The 14,359-nt window shown below is 43.9% G+C and overlaps 1 protein-coding gene across 6 annotated transcripts in view; it reads left to right on the forward strand.

The window, feature by feature from the left end:
• The window catches only part of LOC308407525 (neuron navigator 1-like), a 49,034-nt gene that overhangs the window by 22,439 nt on the left and 12,236 nt on the right, over positions 1-14,359 (forward strand). For all 6 annotated transcript variants that reach the window (XM_080899218.1, XM_080899220.1, XM_080899219.1 and 3 more), the window contains exons 2-5: positions 5,155-5,293; positions 8,631-8,934; positions 12,193-13,012; positions 13,105-13,626. In XM_080899218.1, coding sequence (XP_080755344.1) covers positions 5,155-5,293; positions 8,631-8,934; positions 12,193-13,012; positions 13,105-13,626 — 1,785 coding nt within the window. The remainder of the gene's footprint in view (positions 1-5,154; positions 5,294-8,630; positions 8,935-12,192; positions 13,013-13,104; positions 13,627-14,359) is intronic.

The following is a 14,359-nucleotide window of genomic DNA, read 5'->3' on the forward strand; positions in this document are numbered from 1 at the left end:
CACCTTCCAACTGATTCCTGTCTCCTTATCTTATCTGCTAAAATGTGGTCCGGCTGGTTTGTTAGACACTTCCCTCCAGCTCCCAATGGGCCTCGCTGCTTTTTATTTATCGGCTACATTGACAGTTTCATGTTGCTTCTTCAGTGTAATGTCTGCTTTTGTTGCAGTGTAATTAGATAACGGCATTTTGTTGTCGACTTGCTGTTTGCTTTGGTGCAGCTGAACTACTGCAGACAAAGCAGCAAAGTCAAAAATTAAAGTTTAGCTGCTCCCGACACAGGATCAGCAAATATTTATCGAGATGAAAACCTTAACATCGCACCATTTCTGTTGGCTCTGTCGGGACTTCAACTCCCAGCAAGCACTGCTCTTAAAAACAGCCAAAGCTGCTTTGTCTCTACATTTGTCTCACTGACTTTTTTTCCTCCTCCTCTCACTCAAGATAGCGGACAAATGAGTGGGACAGGAGATGAGACCAGGGGAAGAGAGTGCAAAGCTCTTATAAGGAGCGGCAAAAAAGACCATTCACATAGAGATGAGAGCAATTAGCTCCATAGTCTGAATAGAGGGGTTCAAGGGTGGGTGTGTGTGTGGGAGGGGGGATGCAGAAGCCTCTTAATAAAAGCTGGCTATTTAACTCAGCAGCAACTATTCAGCTATTCTCTTGATAGCTTGTGAGGCTTAGTGTTTGTGTGGGTGTGCCGGTCATCTATGCAGAAAACGAGGCACAAAGAAATCCTGTTTCTGTGAAAGGAGGATGTTGTTTACAGTGACCACCATGACTTTTATTTATGCAGCACATGACAGACAAATATCCAAACCATTTAAATGACTGTAAATGCTTGAAAAGTTCTCGCTTTACAGAAGATGATAACATTTCTCTGGACAGACCACAGGCTGCAGAGTGCCTCACTGTGGCTTCTCCTGTCAGGGTGAGTACAGCAGGAAACCACAGCTGGCTCGAGAGGACGTGCACAGCGTGTCCATGTGATGTAGTCGTTACTCTGCCCGGTGCTTTGGCTTGCACATGACTCAAATTGTCAGGTGGAGGTGAAGAAGGAGCTTAATCAAGCACAACTCAACTTAATAGACATTTATTGCAGCCTAATTGAATCAGCATTGATATTCATTTTGCTCACAGTGTTACTGTTGCAGGATACCATTGTTCAATATCTTGACCACTGTGCTTCCCACCAGCTGTGTTCTTGAAGCCTGGGATCAGTTTGGAAGTCACAAAAAACCAAATTTCTTTAGCGTAATAGGCGAGACATCGCCATTTTTGCATTCATTCGGTTTTATATAAGCATACTAAGAGTTATCATTTGTTACATATTGGTGGAAATTGTAACATTTCTAGTGTTACCTTGCTTGCGAGAGGAACATAGTTAACTGTAGTTAACAGATAATTAAAATAAAAAGAGCCGTTACAGGCAAGTGGCATGACTAAAGCAGCGCTTCCTGCTCAGCACTAATCTGTAAAAGTGTTGATGTAAATGAAGGGGGTGCTAATATCCCTCAGTCTCTGCAGCTGCTGATGGTGAATGTACAAAGATAAGGCGGAGGGAGGAAAGATTATGAGTGTGAGATGATCCTCTTCACTGAGTGCATCATGTCCTGAGAAGCTGAGGAAGTTTTAAGCATTAACAGCTCTTCTCTTTCCACTAAAGGCCCTGTCTTTTATACGTGTCCTTTCAGTTCTTTCTTCTCTCTGCACACGCCACTTTACCCGCTTCTCTTGGAGTGTCTTTGTATTTCAGACCGCTCTTTTCAAGTTCAGGTTTCATTACATTGAACTTTTAAAAAGAGAGAGAGGTGCAGCTACTTAGAAGTTTTGACTTGGAAATAAAAAAAAATGTTTCATATCTATAACTAGAGATAGATATAGGTAGGTATGTATGTGTGTGTGTGTCTTTTATTTTTGGCATCGTAAAGAAAAGCTTTCAGTAGAGAGTCTCTGTTAATATCTGTTATAGAGTTGAAAGTTTCATTTTTCAGCAGCTTGTAACTTTCCACAATCAAGATAAAACTTCTTCTTTTTTAAATTAAATCATCAGCTTCAAATTTTATTTACTTCTACACTGCATATAGTGCATTTAATGAATGCTTTTGGTAAAGTTCAACCTCTGACCTTGCCTCGCTTTTCTGTGGGTTTGTATTTCCATATCTGTCAGCTGAGTGACACCAAACCCAGCACTGGCTGTGTTTGTTCTGTTTTCTGGCACGTCTGAATTATTCACCATAGAGGTGTGTTATCTTTCAGTGAAGCGCTGGTGGACAAGCCGATAGCTTGAAGCGAATAATGGGATATGAAGGACAGCCTAGCGTTTCCCGAGAGCTACAGATGGTTAACCCACAGCTGTCTATCTAAAAATGTTTGCGTTTCAGCAGTGAGCTTTTTTTAATACCTTGATTTCCTGGAGGAACATTTTGCAGTTAATTGGCAGCAAGTCAGTAACATGACTGGTTATAAAAAGACCTTAGAGAGGCAGAGTTCCTCAGAAGCAAAGATGGGCCAAGAGTCTACCATAAACTATGTGTTCTTACAGAAGACTGAATATCTCATCTACGGTACATAATATCATTAAAGAATCAGAGAATCTGGAGAAATCGCTGCAGGCAAGGGACAGGGCTGAAAGTCAGTGTATGGCCTCAGGAGCACTTCCAGAAATCACTGTGAATACAGTCTGCCGTGCAATCCACAAATGCCAAATCCACAAGCACCAAAGCTGTTTCAAAATGGACTGTGGCTAAGTGGAAAACTTTTCTGTTGTCAGATGAGTTGAAATTTGTACAACAGCGTGGCTTGGCCTGCGTGCAGTCCACAACGAGGAGAGCGCAAAGGTCTGTGGCTATTCCACTTTTTTTTTAAATGTTGTCTTGTGCAAAGGGAAACATAAATTTTTGTGCAAAATTTGGCAGTTTGATAGTCCAATAAGTTTTCTTTTTTTCTTATTATTTAAAAAAAAAAAGGAAGAATATATACAATCTCTGTACAAATTCATCTCAAATAACATCTGAATCAAAATTAGACGTCCTGGGTGGCACAGGGTTGCCTGAGTTGCCTCACAGCAAGCAGATTCTCAGGCTGGTTTTCTGCCTGCATGCTTTCCCCCGGCCTCCTCCCACGTTCTGAGCTGTTAGATTATTTGGTGATTCTCAGTTGGCCGTGGGGGTGGATGCAATATAGATAAAGCACTTAAGTGCATAGAATGAAGTGCTGTTTGAATATGTGTGAACAGGTGAAGTGGAATACTTGGAGTTGTCACTAAAATTAGAAATACACCATATAAGTGCCATAAAATGCTTTTAAATGTGAAAATGCACCAAAATCCATCAGTGCATTGTTGTTTCTTTCTTTCTGTTTTCTTAACAGTAACATTTGCTTTGCTTTTGCTGCGTTTCCCATCGAGCCACAAAGTATCGGTCAGATCTCTGGATGTGTCTGACTCAATCTTAAACTTGCCCTTAATCTTACAGCGGCATATAGACAGCAGCATGACAGCCACTCTCACTGGAAAATCTGATCTGCTTTTCTTTGTATCCAAGATATCCACGGGCCAGACGGGGAGGGCTTTCCATTTTGCCCCACTCCCTCTCACCCCCACCACCATCTCCCTGAGGGTACAGTGTGACCCATACAGGCACCCAACTGGAAGGATCATACCGCTTCCTTTGCCTACACCACCCCCTGCACCCCGTTATATCTGTCCTTGTTAGCCCATCACTGCCCACTTAACTTGTTTTACGTTATTACATGACATCAGTCTTACTTATTGACCTTAATAAGAGGAAAAATCGAACCCGTATATTTCCTAAACATGGCCTATTTCATGTATACGAGCACATGAATCTATAAGCTGCCGATTCAATTGTATCTCACGTACGTGAAACTCATAGTGTCAGCATTATCTGAAGTTGAAATAACTTTAAAGTTGGATGTTTGTGGATTTTTTTTATTAGACCTAAATAAAGCAAGAACCACCCACAACCTCTCTGTCACACAGGAAGGCTTTTCACTGGGAAAAGAGACAGCGAGGTAGATTTCTGACAGGACTTCATATTTCTGATGCAGTCCTGTATGCACTCGTGGGTGCATGCATCTTCTTCAGTGCTATTTTTGTGTGTGTGGGTTGAGATGATGTGATGACGAGTGCTCCAGATTTCAGTTTGCCAAATGTTTCAGGGCAAAAGTTGGGTATTTAGAGCAGACGGTGCTCTAAATAAGGTTTCTGTCGCTCTGAACATTTAATCAAAAGACAAATTAAGAGACACAGAGCTGAATGAGCCCAACCTCAGGTGGTAACCGAGCTGATGGAGCTTTGGTAGTTGATGCGATAAATGGATTCAAGGCGATACCAGTGAACTGACACAGATTGCTTTCTTTCTGTTGAATGTGTGATACATGATTGGCCTTACAGGGGCAGACAGTAAACCACCGCACAGACTTGGAATGGTTTGCTATCTTGATCAAGGACACTTTGATAAAAGTGGAGGCTTGATGCCTCGGGGACTTAAACTCTGGCTGACCAGGTGAAGGAGACCAGCCCACATTTGTGAAACAAAAATAGGAGCGCAGCGTTTAACCTAGTTATTGTAGCACAGTCACAGACTTGCACTTAATAAAGAAAAGCTTTTGTAACGATGATGAAATGATCACACCTTTGATCACAGATGATGGTGTCTTTAAATGATGGGCTCCTTTATCACACTGTTCACAAGCACTTCTTAACTGACACAGCAGCTGTGCTCGTTTAGAATGAAAGTCACCTAAAAATGTCAGGACAACTTGTGGTAAAAAAGAAAAGTGACGCATATTTTAAAGTGCAAGACAGTAGAAATAAACCCCGTCTGTTTTAACATTACAAAATTGATGTTTATTATATATATTTAGAAGAGACAGGGTTCATTTTTCTCTTATTACATATGGCTTCATACGGTTATTTCATGTAAAAACTATTGAATCCTTTACTGGAGCTATTTTCAAAGTGTCTGCAAATATTGTCTTTAAAACAGTTTTTATATTACTTTTGTTTACTGTTGCTGTACGCTAGGAAATCCAGATCCTCTTCTCTTTTTATTTTAAGCATTTAAGAAGGGAATTACTTTACACATTAATGTTAGCTGACATATTTTCCTTGTCATGATCTCTTTTAGTTGGGATGAGAGCAGCTCCATCAGCAGTGGACTGAGTGACGGTTCAGACAACCTGAGCTCTGAAGAGTTCAACACAAGTCCCACTCTCAACTCTCTTCCTACCACTCCCATTGGCTCCCGCAGAAACTCAAGCATTGTGGTGAGTGACACACAAACACACAAAATAGAGACGCGCAACTGTTTGACACAGACGGATAAGAAGTGCGTGCACTGATTACAGTAGTATTGATTAAGCTGTTAATCCACAAAGGTATTGAATGCACACACTTTGTCAGTGTACAGAGGAGACACACACACACACACACACACACACACACACACACACACACACACACACACACACACACGCAGGCAGCAGGACCCTGGCATCACAGACAAAGCCTGATTAGTTATTCTGCACACGCCCATAATATCTGTCACATCTGCAGCAATCAAAGTTTGCCGCAAACTCACTGCACTGCTCCGTGGCGTCTCTCTTTTCATTACATATATATGAAGATGTGTATATTTTCAGAAATGTTTGAGCTTAAGAAGTGCTCACTTGTTAAAAGCTGAATTTTTCAGATACATTAGGAACATGTTCAACTAGTGGAGGAGTGTCAAATTCATTTTGGGTGGAAAAAGACAACCTATTAAATGTGTCCTTTCTTTTAGGCTAACCAACAACTAGCTAGTGTACTAATCTGTAATAATTTTAGGTATTCTAAAAATCTTTTAAGTATTGTACTCAAATTATGAGCTAAAATAGTAAGATGCTCATTGCTAGCTACGATTTTAAATCCACTGGATCGAGCCGATTCTGTAGTTGTGGCTTAGTTCAGTGGTATATTCAGCTTGGAGGTAGAAGTAACTGTTGTGAGTGATCGTGGTTGTTCAAGCTATGCATTTATATGCTGTATGTTTGCTGCAGTCCTTAGAATTTATTGCGGTGATGGAAGCATTTGGGACCAATGACCTCTGCTTAAAATCCTGTTTACAGCCTGGCTGAGTTCGTCAAGATCCATCTGTAGCTATATGGGTTCCAACTGTGTGTGTGTGTGTGTGTGTGTGTGTGTGTGTGTGTGTGTGTGTGTGTGTGTGTGTGTGTGTGTGTGTGTGTGTGTGTGTGTGTGTGTGTGTGTGTCCCCGAGTGTCTGATTTAGGTCACACCTCCGCAGTGTGGTTTATGTGACTGAAGTGGTGGGTTTTTAGAGGGAGCGAGACAGAGGGAATCAGTGTAACCATAGCAACCAAAGTGCAGGGATGCTGAGAGCAGAGGCTTTGTCTTTACCCATATACTGTAGGACAGGTCTAAAGCGAAGCCATCTGCACATACACACACATACAAGCAGGGCCATCTGCAGTCCTGCATCCGGGCCAGCGAGGCGGAAGAACCGGGGCGCCTCCCTCCACGCCTAATTGCAAGAGTCATAGCAACCATTACACCCCATGGCATCATTACCATGGCAACCAGCCATCACCCATCGTCATGCACCCCACATTGTATAATGCACATGCTCCGTGCCTTCTCTGCATTCTCAGCTGATGCGTTTCTCTTGGTCTTTGTGTCCCATTTCTCTGTCTCCCTGTCTCCTCTCCATCACTGCATCCTGTCCTTGTTTGTTGCTGTTGTTTTTAATTTCCTTAAAGACAAAGGCAAATCCATCCCTCATCTCCCTCCTACATATTGTATAACATCCTGAGCAGAGGCATGGGGGCGGTAGAGAAAGATAATCTAGGAAAGGGGGCACAAAGAGAGACTGTGCAGAGTTAGGCTGTATTATATGTAGGTAGTAGAAAAACCTGGAACAAGACCTCAAGTTAATGCAGTTTTTCCTCATGCCTTTGTGTATTTGTGCATGCTCCTGTCTGCCTCACTGTCTGCCTGTTTGTCTGTTAATCATTTGGTCACAGCTATCTGACCAGATGTGTATCTCACCCGCACTACCCCATCTTTCAATAAACAAGGAATGTGTGTGAGGAAATGACAGTGTTTTATCAGCGAGGTCTTTCAAACAGGATACACACGTGTGTGTATACAACACACAGTCAGGCCGAGCTCCTCCTCGTGTCATGCAAACCTGCCCATGGGGTCTATTGGTTTTAATAAAAAATGGAATTCAGCATGAGTCCTCATGAGAATCAGGTGCAATGTCCCAAACACACTCTCTCTCACAGAAACACACTTTCTAATCCGTTGTGCAACTGGCGACCTCCTGCAGCGGGAGAATAATCTGTAAAAAGTGCTGTTGTCATAAACCTTCACACACAATAGACCTTGGTTTTACAACGGCCTGATTTCCACGTGTCCTTTAGTTTGACATTTGACATTCTCATAGTTACGCAGTGTTGTCTACTTTCTTTGTGTAGATATGTTTTGGGGTTTTTGTTTTTAGCGGTTTCTGTTCCAGCCATCTCAGTCCACTTCTCCTTTTGAAGTTTTTAAACAGAGCTTACAATAGGATTTAGACGGAGGGGACGAGACATCCATATGTCGTTGGGTTGACGGAGTTGTGCACTGTCTGCTCAAAGGGCTTTAAGATGAGGCGAAGTGTGTGGATCTGTCTGAACGTCACATTTCTCCTTTTTGCAACCAGTAATGCACCTTCTAAGAGGTCCTTCACTCCAGTGTACCAAGCCTATTTTTCACAGTAGTTGCAAGAGGAGGTTTAGTCTGAAGGACTAGGTAAAGGAGTAAGGTTCTTTAAAACTGGTGTCAACTTGGGTTTAATGTTTAACTTACTCTTCAGTTTTATTCATATTTATTACACAGCACCAAATCATAACAACAGTTGCCTCCAGGCGTGTGTTATGTGTTACATTGTCCACCAAAACTACCTAAAAACATGTAACAACTGCCAAAATGCATATAATAGTTAAAATGTGAAAGTGTAGCTTGATATGATTCCACACACAGCAGATTTTTCTATCATCAGTTCTTTACACATAGGCTCAAATGGACACTACACAGGCTTTAGGGTAGAGAACCGTGTGAGTTTAATATCCAGTCTGACTGCTAGAAAGCTGCAGGGCCGTGGTACATATCTGAAGACCAGAAACATGACAGTTACATGTAGATACATGTAAAAAGCACGACAGGCCATGCATTGGGGCCAATTATCCATGTGCAGTTTTCTGAATAGATTTAGCTTGTGAGGCATCTTTACTCTATTTTGTGGGATCTATTTTTTCATTTTACTGTCTTTACATTTAAAACCATGTTGTTGTCTCTTATTTTTTTCATATTTAAAAGTGTGACATGATGCAAATGTGGGTTTTTTATATATATTTCTTTTCCAAACCAGCTTTCAGACGATCAAAACGCTCATAGATGAGCCTCAGAAGCGTAAAATTGGCAGCGCAAATGACTCAAACCTGCTAGATAGGGAAAGTAATTGCTGTGTACGTGTTCTGTTGGTCAGACTGCACGTGCTGGCTATCCAGACTTTTTTTGACGCAGTGTCTCAAAGCATGCGTCTGTCTCTTCTCTACTCTAGATGCGTACAGATGCAGAGAAGAGATCTCTAGTGGAGAGCGGCCTGTCCTGGGACTCCGATGATAACAAACCCAGCCGCAAGAGCCAGGGCAGCAGCATCTACGATACAGGAAGCCTCAAGTCCGAATCCGCTAATAAATGGAAGAAAACCCGGCCGCAAGGGGAGGGGCCGGAAGGTGGGAAGGGTGAGCTGAGAAAACCTCAAACCCTCGGTCAAGGAAATGTGTTGAAGAAAGGAAGAAACCCACCTGTGGGAGTCACTTCCCCAATCACACACACCTCTCAAACTGGGCTGAAAGTGGCAGGTGAGTGGCAAAACACAAATACAGTGTGTGAAATGTCTAGAACATATAGTTTTACTTGAAATGTTTCTTAACCTGACACGTCTCTCAGGCTGTCTTTAAATAGTCCTTTCTTTCTCTCACTCACACAGTCACAGACACACTCTGTTTCTGTCACACACTTTCATCCACAGCTGCAGCCCACCCTCCGGGCCTTTAGAAAGTGGTGCCATGTATCAAACACCCATCACCACCCACACCCTTGCTGCCTGCCAGCCAGTGACTAACACACACACCACACACTGACCAGCAGTGTTTTTCTTCCTATAGCTTCTTCCTAGCCAAGCGTTATTTTTGTGTTGAACAGAGATAATTTATAGTGCTAAAATAAGGGCCTTTATAAGAGCGCGTGTGCTTCTAATAATGTGTGCTGTGAGTGCAGCCATGACTGAGATTGTGCCAGCCTTAAAGACTGTCACCCATCACACTTAACACACACTCGCACAGAAAGAGCACAATGGTAGGGATTGTGCAGCTGCCTTTTGGGCACACCATCTGTGTGTTGTTTATGTATGCACACGCATGCACACGCACAGACTTGCACACATATAGACAACCGAAACAGCAGGATATTAGTTGCGGTGTTATGTGCCAGTCCAGATAGCCAGGGGTCTGTGTAAACAGTCCTGTTTCTGTGGAACGGTGGTGCGTTTGCACTGCCAGCTGTTGAAATGACAGATGTGTTGAACTCGCCTGTGATCTTTGTGCCAGGCTGTTATTGTTATCGATGTCAGCAGTATGAATCTGCTATCTGCTCGATGCGCCACCGAGTGTGAGGCTGTAATAAATCAGGCGGTGAAGTCGAACAAAAACAGATTTGGAAAAAAAAAGTTTGTTGTTGCTTGTCGGTGTGCGGAGAAGCTCCGGGGTTTAGTCACATGAGAAGCAGTCATTCTTAGAGTTTCACAGAGCGCAGTCTATCGCTGAGGCTAGGAGGGTGCTGTGCGTCACGGTGTGTGCGCCCCGTTTGTTATGCGTCTGCATTTTTGTGGAATTGTAGGAGACGCAGAGTGTGTGACTCTGAAGAAGCGACAGCATGTTGGGATGAGCAGTGTGATGCACTTCCATACTATCTCTGTCTCCTCCATGTGTCTGTGTACAGCACAGACCATACTTTTAGTAAGTGCAGAAGATAAAACAGCAGCTAAAGATCATTTTAAGTGTCATTTCAGCTGCTGATTATTTGTATGAGACAGTTGTAAGCAAATAGTTCAGAGAGGGTCTAATTTGACCTACAATTTGTCAGTGACCTACCCGTGTTATCCATAAAACTGACGTCATATCACATGTGCTCTGTTCGCTCCCGTTCTCTCATATTGCACTTTTGCAGGAGCTACTTCTCAGAAAGTAAACATCTCCTTTACTGTGTCATCTCTAAAAATAAGACGGTGCGTTGAAACTGTGAAGTGCTCACAGATGAAGTTGTGAATTGTCTCCGCATGACTGATATAGAAATGAAGACTTTATTAGTGGAGCCCTGGAGCCTCGGTTCGCTCACAAAGGGCATCTTCTCTGTTGTCCTTGTGAGTTATGGTGTACCAGGATCTCACAGTAAGCAAAATGATTTTTTTTAAAGTCTGAGCACACTGCATATTTTCAAGTGTTCGTCATTATGTTATCGCTGAGCTGTGGACAGGTTGTATGTCTTTTTCCCTCTGTCACAGGAGACAAACTACAGCTAACGTTCGCCAGCCTCTTACGCACACACAAATAACTACTGATACTGTGTCTTAACAACAACATATACGTGGCCACACATGGTCTCGGTGTTATGACTGATGAGAGATGATTTCAGCAGATTTTTCAAGTCTTGCAAAAAAAAGTGGTGAGTCCCGGGAGACTGGTATTATTGACAAATAAGAGTATTAGGGTGGGTTTCCATACGTAGCGAGCGCAGCATAGATACAATCTTTCCCCTTTACCAAAGTGGCATTCAGCAGAAGGAGGAGCATTTACACGTGAGCCACTTTCCTTTAAGAGCCAGAGAAGCCAGTTTTTGATGATTTATTGAAAAAGGTTTCTCTGTCTGCCAGTCGCTCTGAATTTGAGCGTTGTGCTCACATCTCCATATCTTCAGACATGTTGGCCTCTTGTGCTGAGAAACGCAGTGATTCATCACCTCTCCTACGCGCTTACCGTGTGAAGCCGTGAGCTTCACTGTCTCTACAAGCCCGTGTCGGTAAATCAGGCTTCATTTGTGTCACAATTAATACAATTGCCTGAGTTTTGTCGGTGTGTCTCAATGCCAACAGTGTGTGTTTCTTCAGCCCAGTGTTCATGGAACAGGCTACGATGCGGTGACACAAAGGATTGAGCTTTTGATTTGACATGTAAACCCAATTTTCACTTATATGAAATAACCCAGTGCTTTCTGCGAGATCCAATCACTAAGAACTGCAAGTGTGTGTGTGTGTGTGTGTGTGTGTGTGTGTGTGTGTGTGTGTGTGTGTGTGTGTGTGTGTGTGTGTGTGTCTCTGTCTTTTGCGGGTTTATAAATACTCTTAAGTGTCTCCAGATGTCCCCAGGCAGCATGCCGGTAGGTCTCATTCAACAGCGGTTCTTTGACTCTGTTAATGCCTTGTATATAAACCTCACATAACTACTCCCATCAGATGCACATTAAGAGAGTGTTGGTAGTGCGGACTTGTGTGGGTGGTGCATGCAGTGCACATGTGTAATAGACTTTTATTCTCTTAATAACTTCCAAACAAGTCCGTTTAATTTGCCAACTGGGACGTGTTCAAATGGGGGACCCTGTTTCACTAAGTTGCCTCACCTTTCCCCAGTGAGCCTCCAACATGGGGGAAATTCAGTCGTGTTGGCTGTTTGATGCAGTTTAGTGCCTGCAGACATGCTTCATGAACGTGAACAACCATGCTGCACGTGTTCATTTTGCCACTCTACAGCTGTGACGTCACTGTTCACTGACTGGAAAGCTTAAAAAACTTGCTGGAAGAAGGAAACTTTTTCAGTTCATCAGGATGGAAAAGAGGAGTAACTGCCTGATAACAGCACATGTGAGGGTTAAGCTGGCTGTGAGTCTGGTCTACAAACTGTCTCCTTGCTCAGACAGGGATTTATTTTTATCAGCTGACAGTCAGACATCGTAGGTGTGTAGATAAGATATTGTCTCCTAATGTGGCGTGCTTAGTTTCAGTCATCATTTCACACTACTTAACTCTGTTCAAGCTGCTCATCAGGGTTTTTTCTTTTCTGCTTTAGGTACCGTGAAGTCTGATGGGAAGCCCATGGATAAGTCCCGTTTAGCAGTGAAGACTTCAAGTCTTCAGCGCTCCTCCTCTGATGCTGGTAAAGACCATCGAAATGGCACCGGAGCTGCTGAGCAGCGTAAACCTCCATCCGGCCTGGTCAGGCCCTCCACTGGTGGAAACTTTGGCTTCAAGAAACCAGCAGCAGCTACCAGTAATAGCACAAACAACTCAAGTCCGCCCAGTGTAACAAGTGCAGTTAGCAGCGGCATACCCAGCGGTTCTGCAACTGTAGGGAAAATTCCCAAAACGTCAGGTATCCCTGTGAAGCCAGGTGCTGGTGGTGGAGGACGAAAGACAAGTCTCGATGTTTCGAGCAGCGATCAGAGTGGTTTCCTGTCTCCAAATGCCAGAACGTCTCTGCAGTACCGCTCTCTGCCCCGCCCCGCAAAAACGAGCACCCTGACTTTAACACGGCCGAGCTCAGCTCGCCCGGTGAGCACCACCATGGACACCGGCTCTGGACTCATCAAACCCTCCGTCGCAGCATCACAGGGCTCAAGGCTCAAAGAGCCGGGCTCTGGACACGGTTCTGGAACAGGACTGAGTAAACCAGGAGGACGTGGCATCCCCAGTCCTGTCAATCAAACAGACAGAGAGAAGGAGAAGGAGAGAGCCAAAGCTAAAGCTGTGGTTTCTGACTCTGAGTGTGGGGGAGGGTCAATGAAGGGAAGTCCTGCTCAGACCCCATCAGAGAACGGAGGGAAAGTACAAGGGCTGAGGCCCCCCAGCAGCAGCAAGGGCATGGATCTCCCATCTCCCAGCACACACAGGTATCAAAACTCATTAGCTTCCATTTCCACATAAACAGACGATCACATCTAAAATACACACTTGCTTCAACATTGTCTTTCTCTGTCTTCAGGTTGTCTGGAGTGCGTAGCCTGGCAAAGCCTCCATCGATGGCTCAGCTTGACAAGCTGAACTCAAACAGCCTGGACACTGAGGTTCGGGACACTTTGCCTCCTAAGATTCCTCCTTACTCTAAGCTTCAAGACCTCTCTGGTTCAGCAGGCAACTCCACTAGTTCTTGCCTGACCCCCAGCCCTGCCCCTGTACTAAATGTGAACTCTTCAGCCTGCTTTTCCAGTTCTGGCATAGGTTTGGGTCCCAGGCAGGTCACTTCCCTCGGGGTAGAAAGCAATGAAGGGAGAACCTCTCCCCTGCTCTACCCTCGGATGTCTGGGCTGCATCGTAGCTTGGAGTCTCTGCCACTTCAGATGAGCCTGGCCCCAGAGCCCCAGGAGAGAGAGGAGTATAAAGGGGGGGAGAATTTGACGAGAGGCTACACCACCTTAGAGTCCCGAGTCAAAGATAGACACGATGACAGCGGCCAGCCCTCTAGCTGGACACCCGGAAGTAAAGTCTCACTGACTCCCACAGACAGGTCAGTTCAGTTCTACTCAAATACGATCCATAATGCTGCACACACTGCATATTCAGCCGAGTCTATCCCAGGGTTTAAATAGAGGGCAACCGAGTAGCTCCACCTTTTGGTCAGTTGAGGAAGTGCACCAACTTTATTCACTGCTCAGGAAAGCAGAAGGGAAGAGCTTTGATAATCTGCAGTTTCCCCCCAGAATCGAGCAACCAGGTAGATGTCATACAGACAACGGGCATTTATAAAAACCAAGAACAACATGACGAGGAGATCCTTAAAAATATTGAAAATATTTAGCAATGCTTGCTTAATCATCCTGGATGATGAGTGCTGATGGTGATGATGAGTTTTAAACTAGCCCTCTCTGCAGGAGCCCTGTGTGGATATGAGAACAACACAACATTAGCTCTAAAACGAATCGTTCTGAATGCGATGTTGAATATGACAAATTTAGAGCCCTAAAGTCTGCCTGATAATTTGTCCCCTTTCTTAATGAGAAGGATGAAAATGTGTTTTTCTTAAACTCAGCCAACAAATAAAGCAAACAGTGCACACACACAGACACACACTAAAGCAGAGAGAGATATGCTGAGGCTTGCTGGGCTGTTATTACTGCAGGGCTGTTATCAGTGTTGTACTAGCCCTACTGACTGAAGTCATAATTACTAGCTGACGCTGCCCATCTTCCAGTCTTACTGCGTTTCTTTGTGCCTGCTGTCTGTGCTTGAGACTCTAATAA

The sequence above is a fragment of the Rhamphochromis sp. 'chilingali' genome (genome assembly GCF_963969265.1).
Source record: "Rhamphochromis sp. 'chilingali' genome assembly, chromosome: 12".
Classification (NCBI taxonomy): Eukaryota; Metazoa; Chordata; class Actinopteri; order Cichliformes; family Cichlidae; genus Rhamphochromis; species Rhamphochromis sp. 'chilingali'.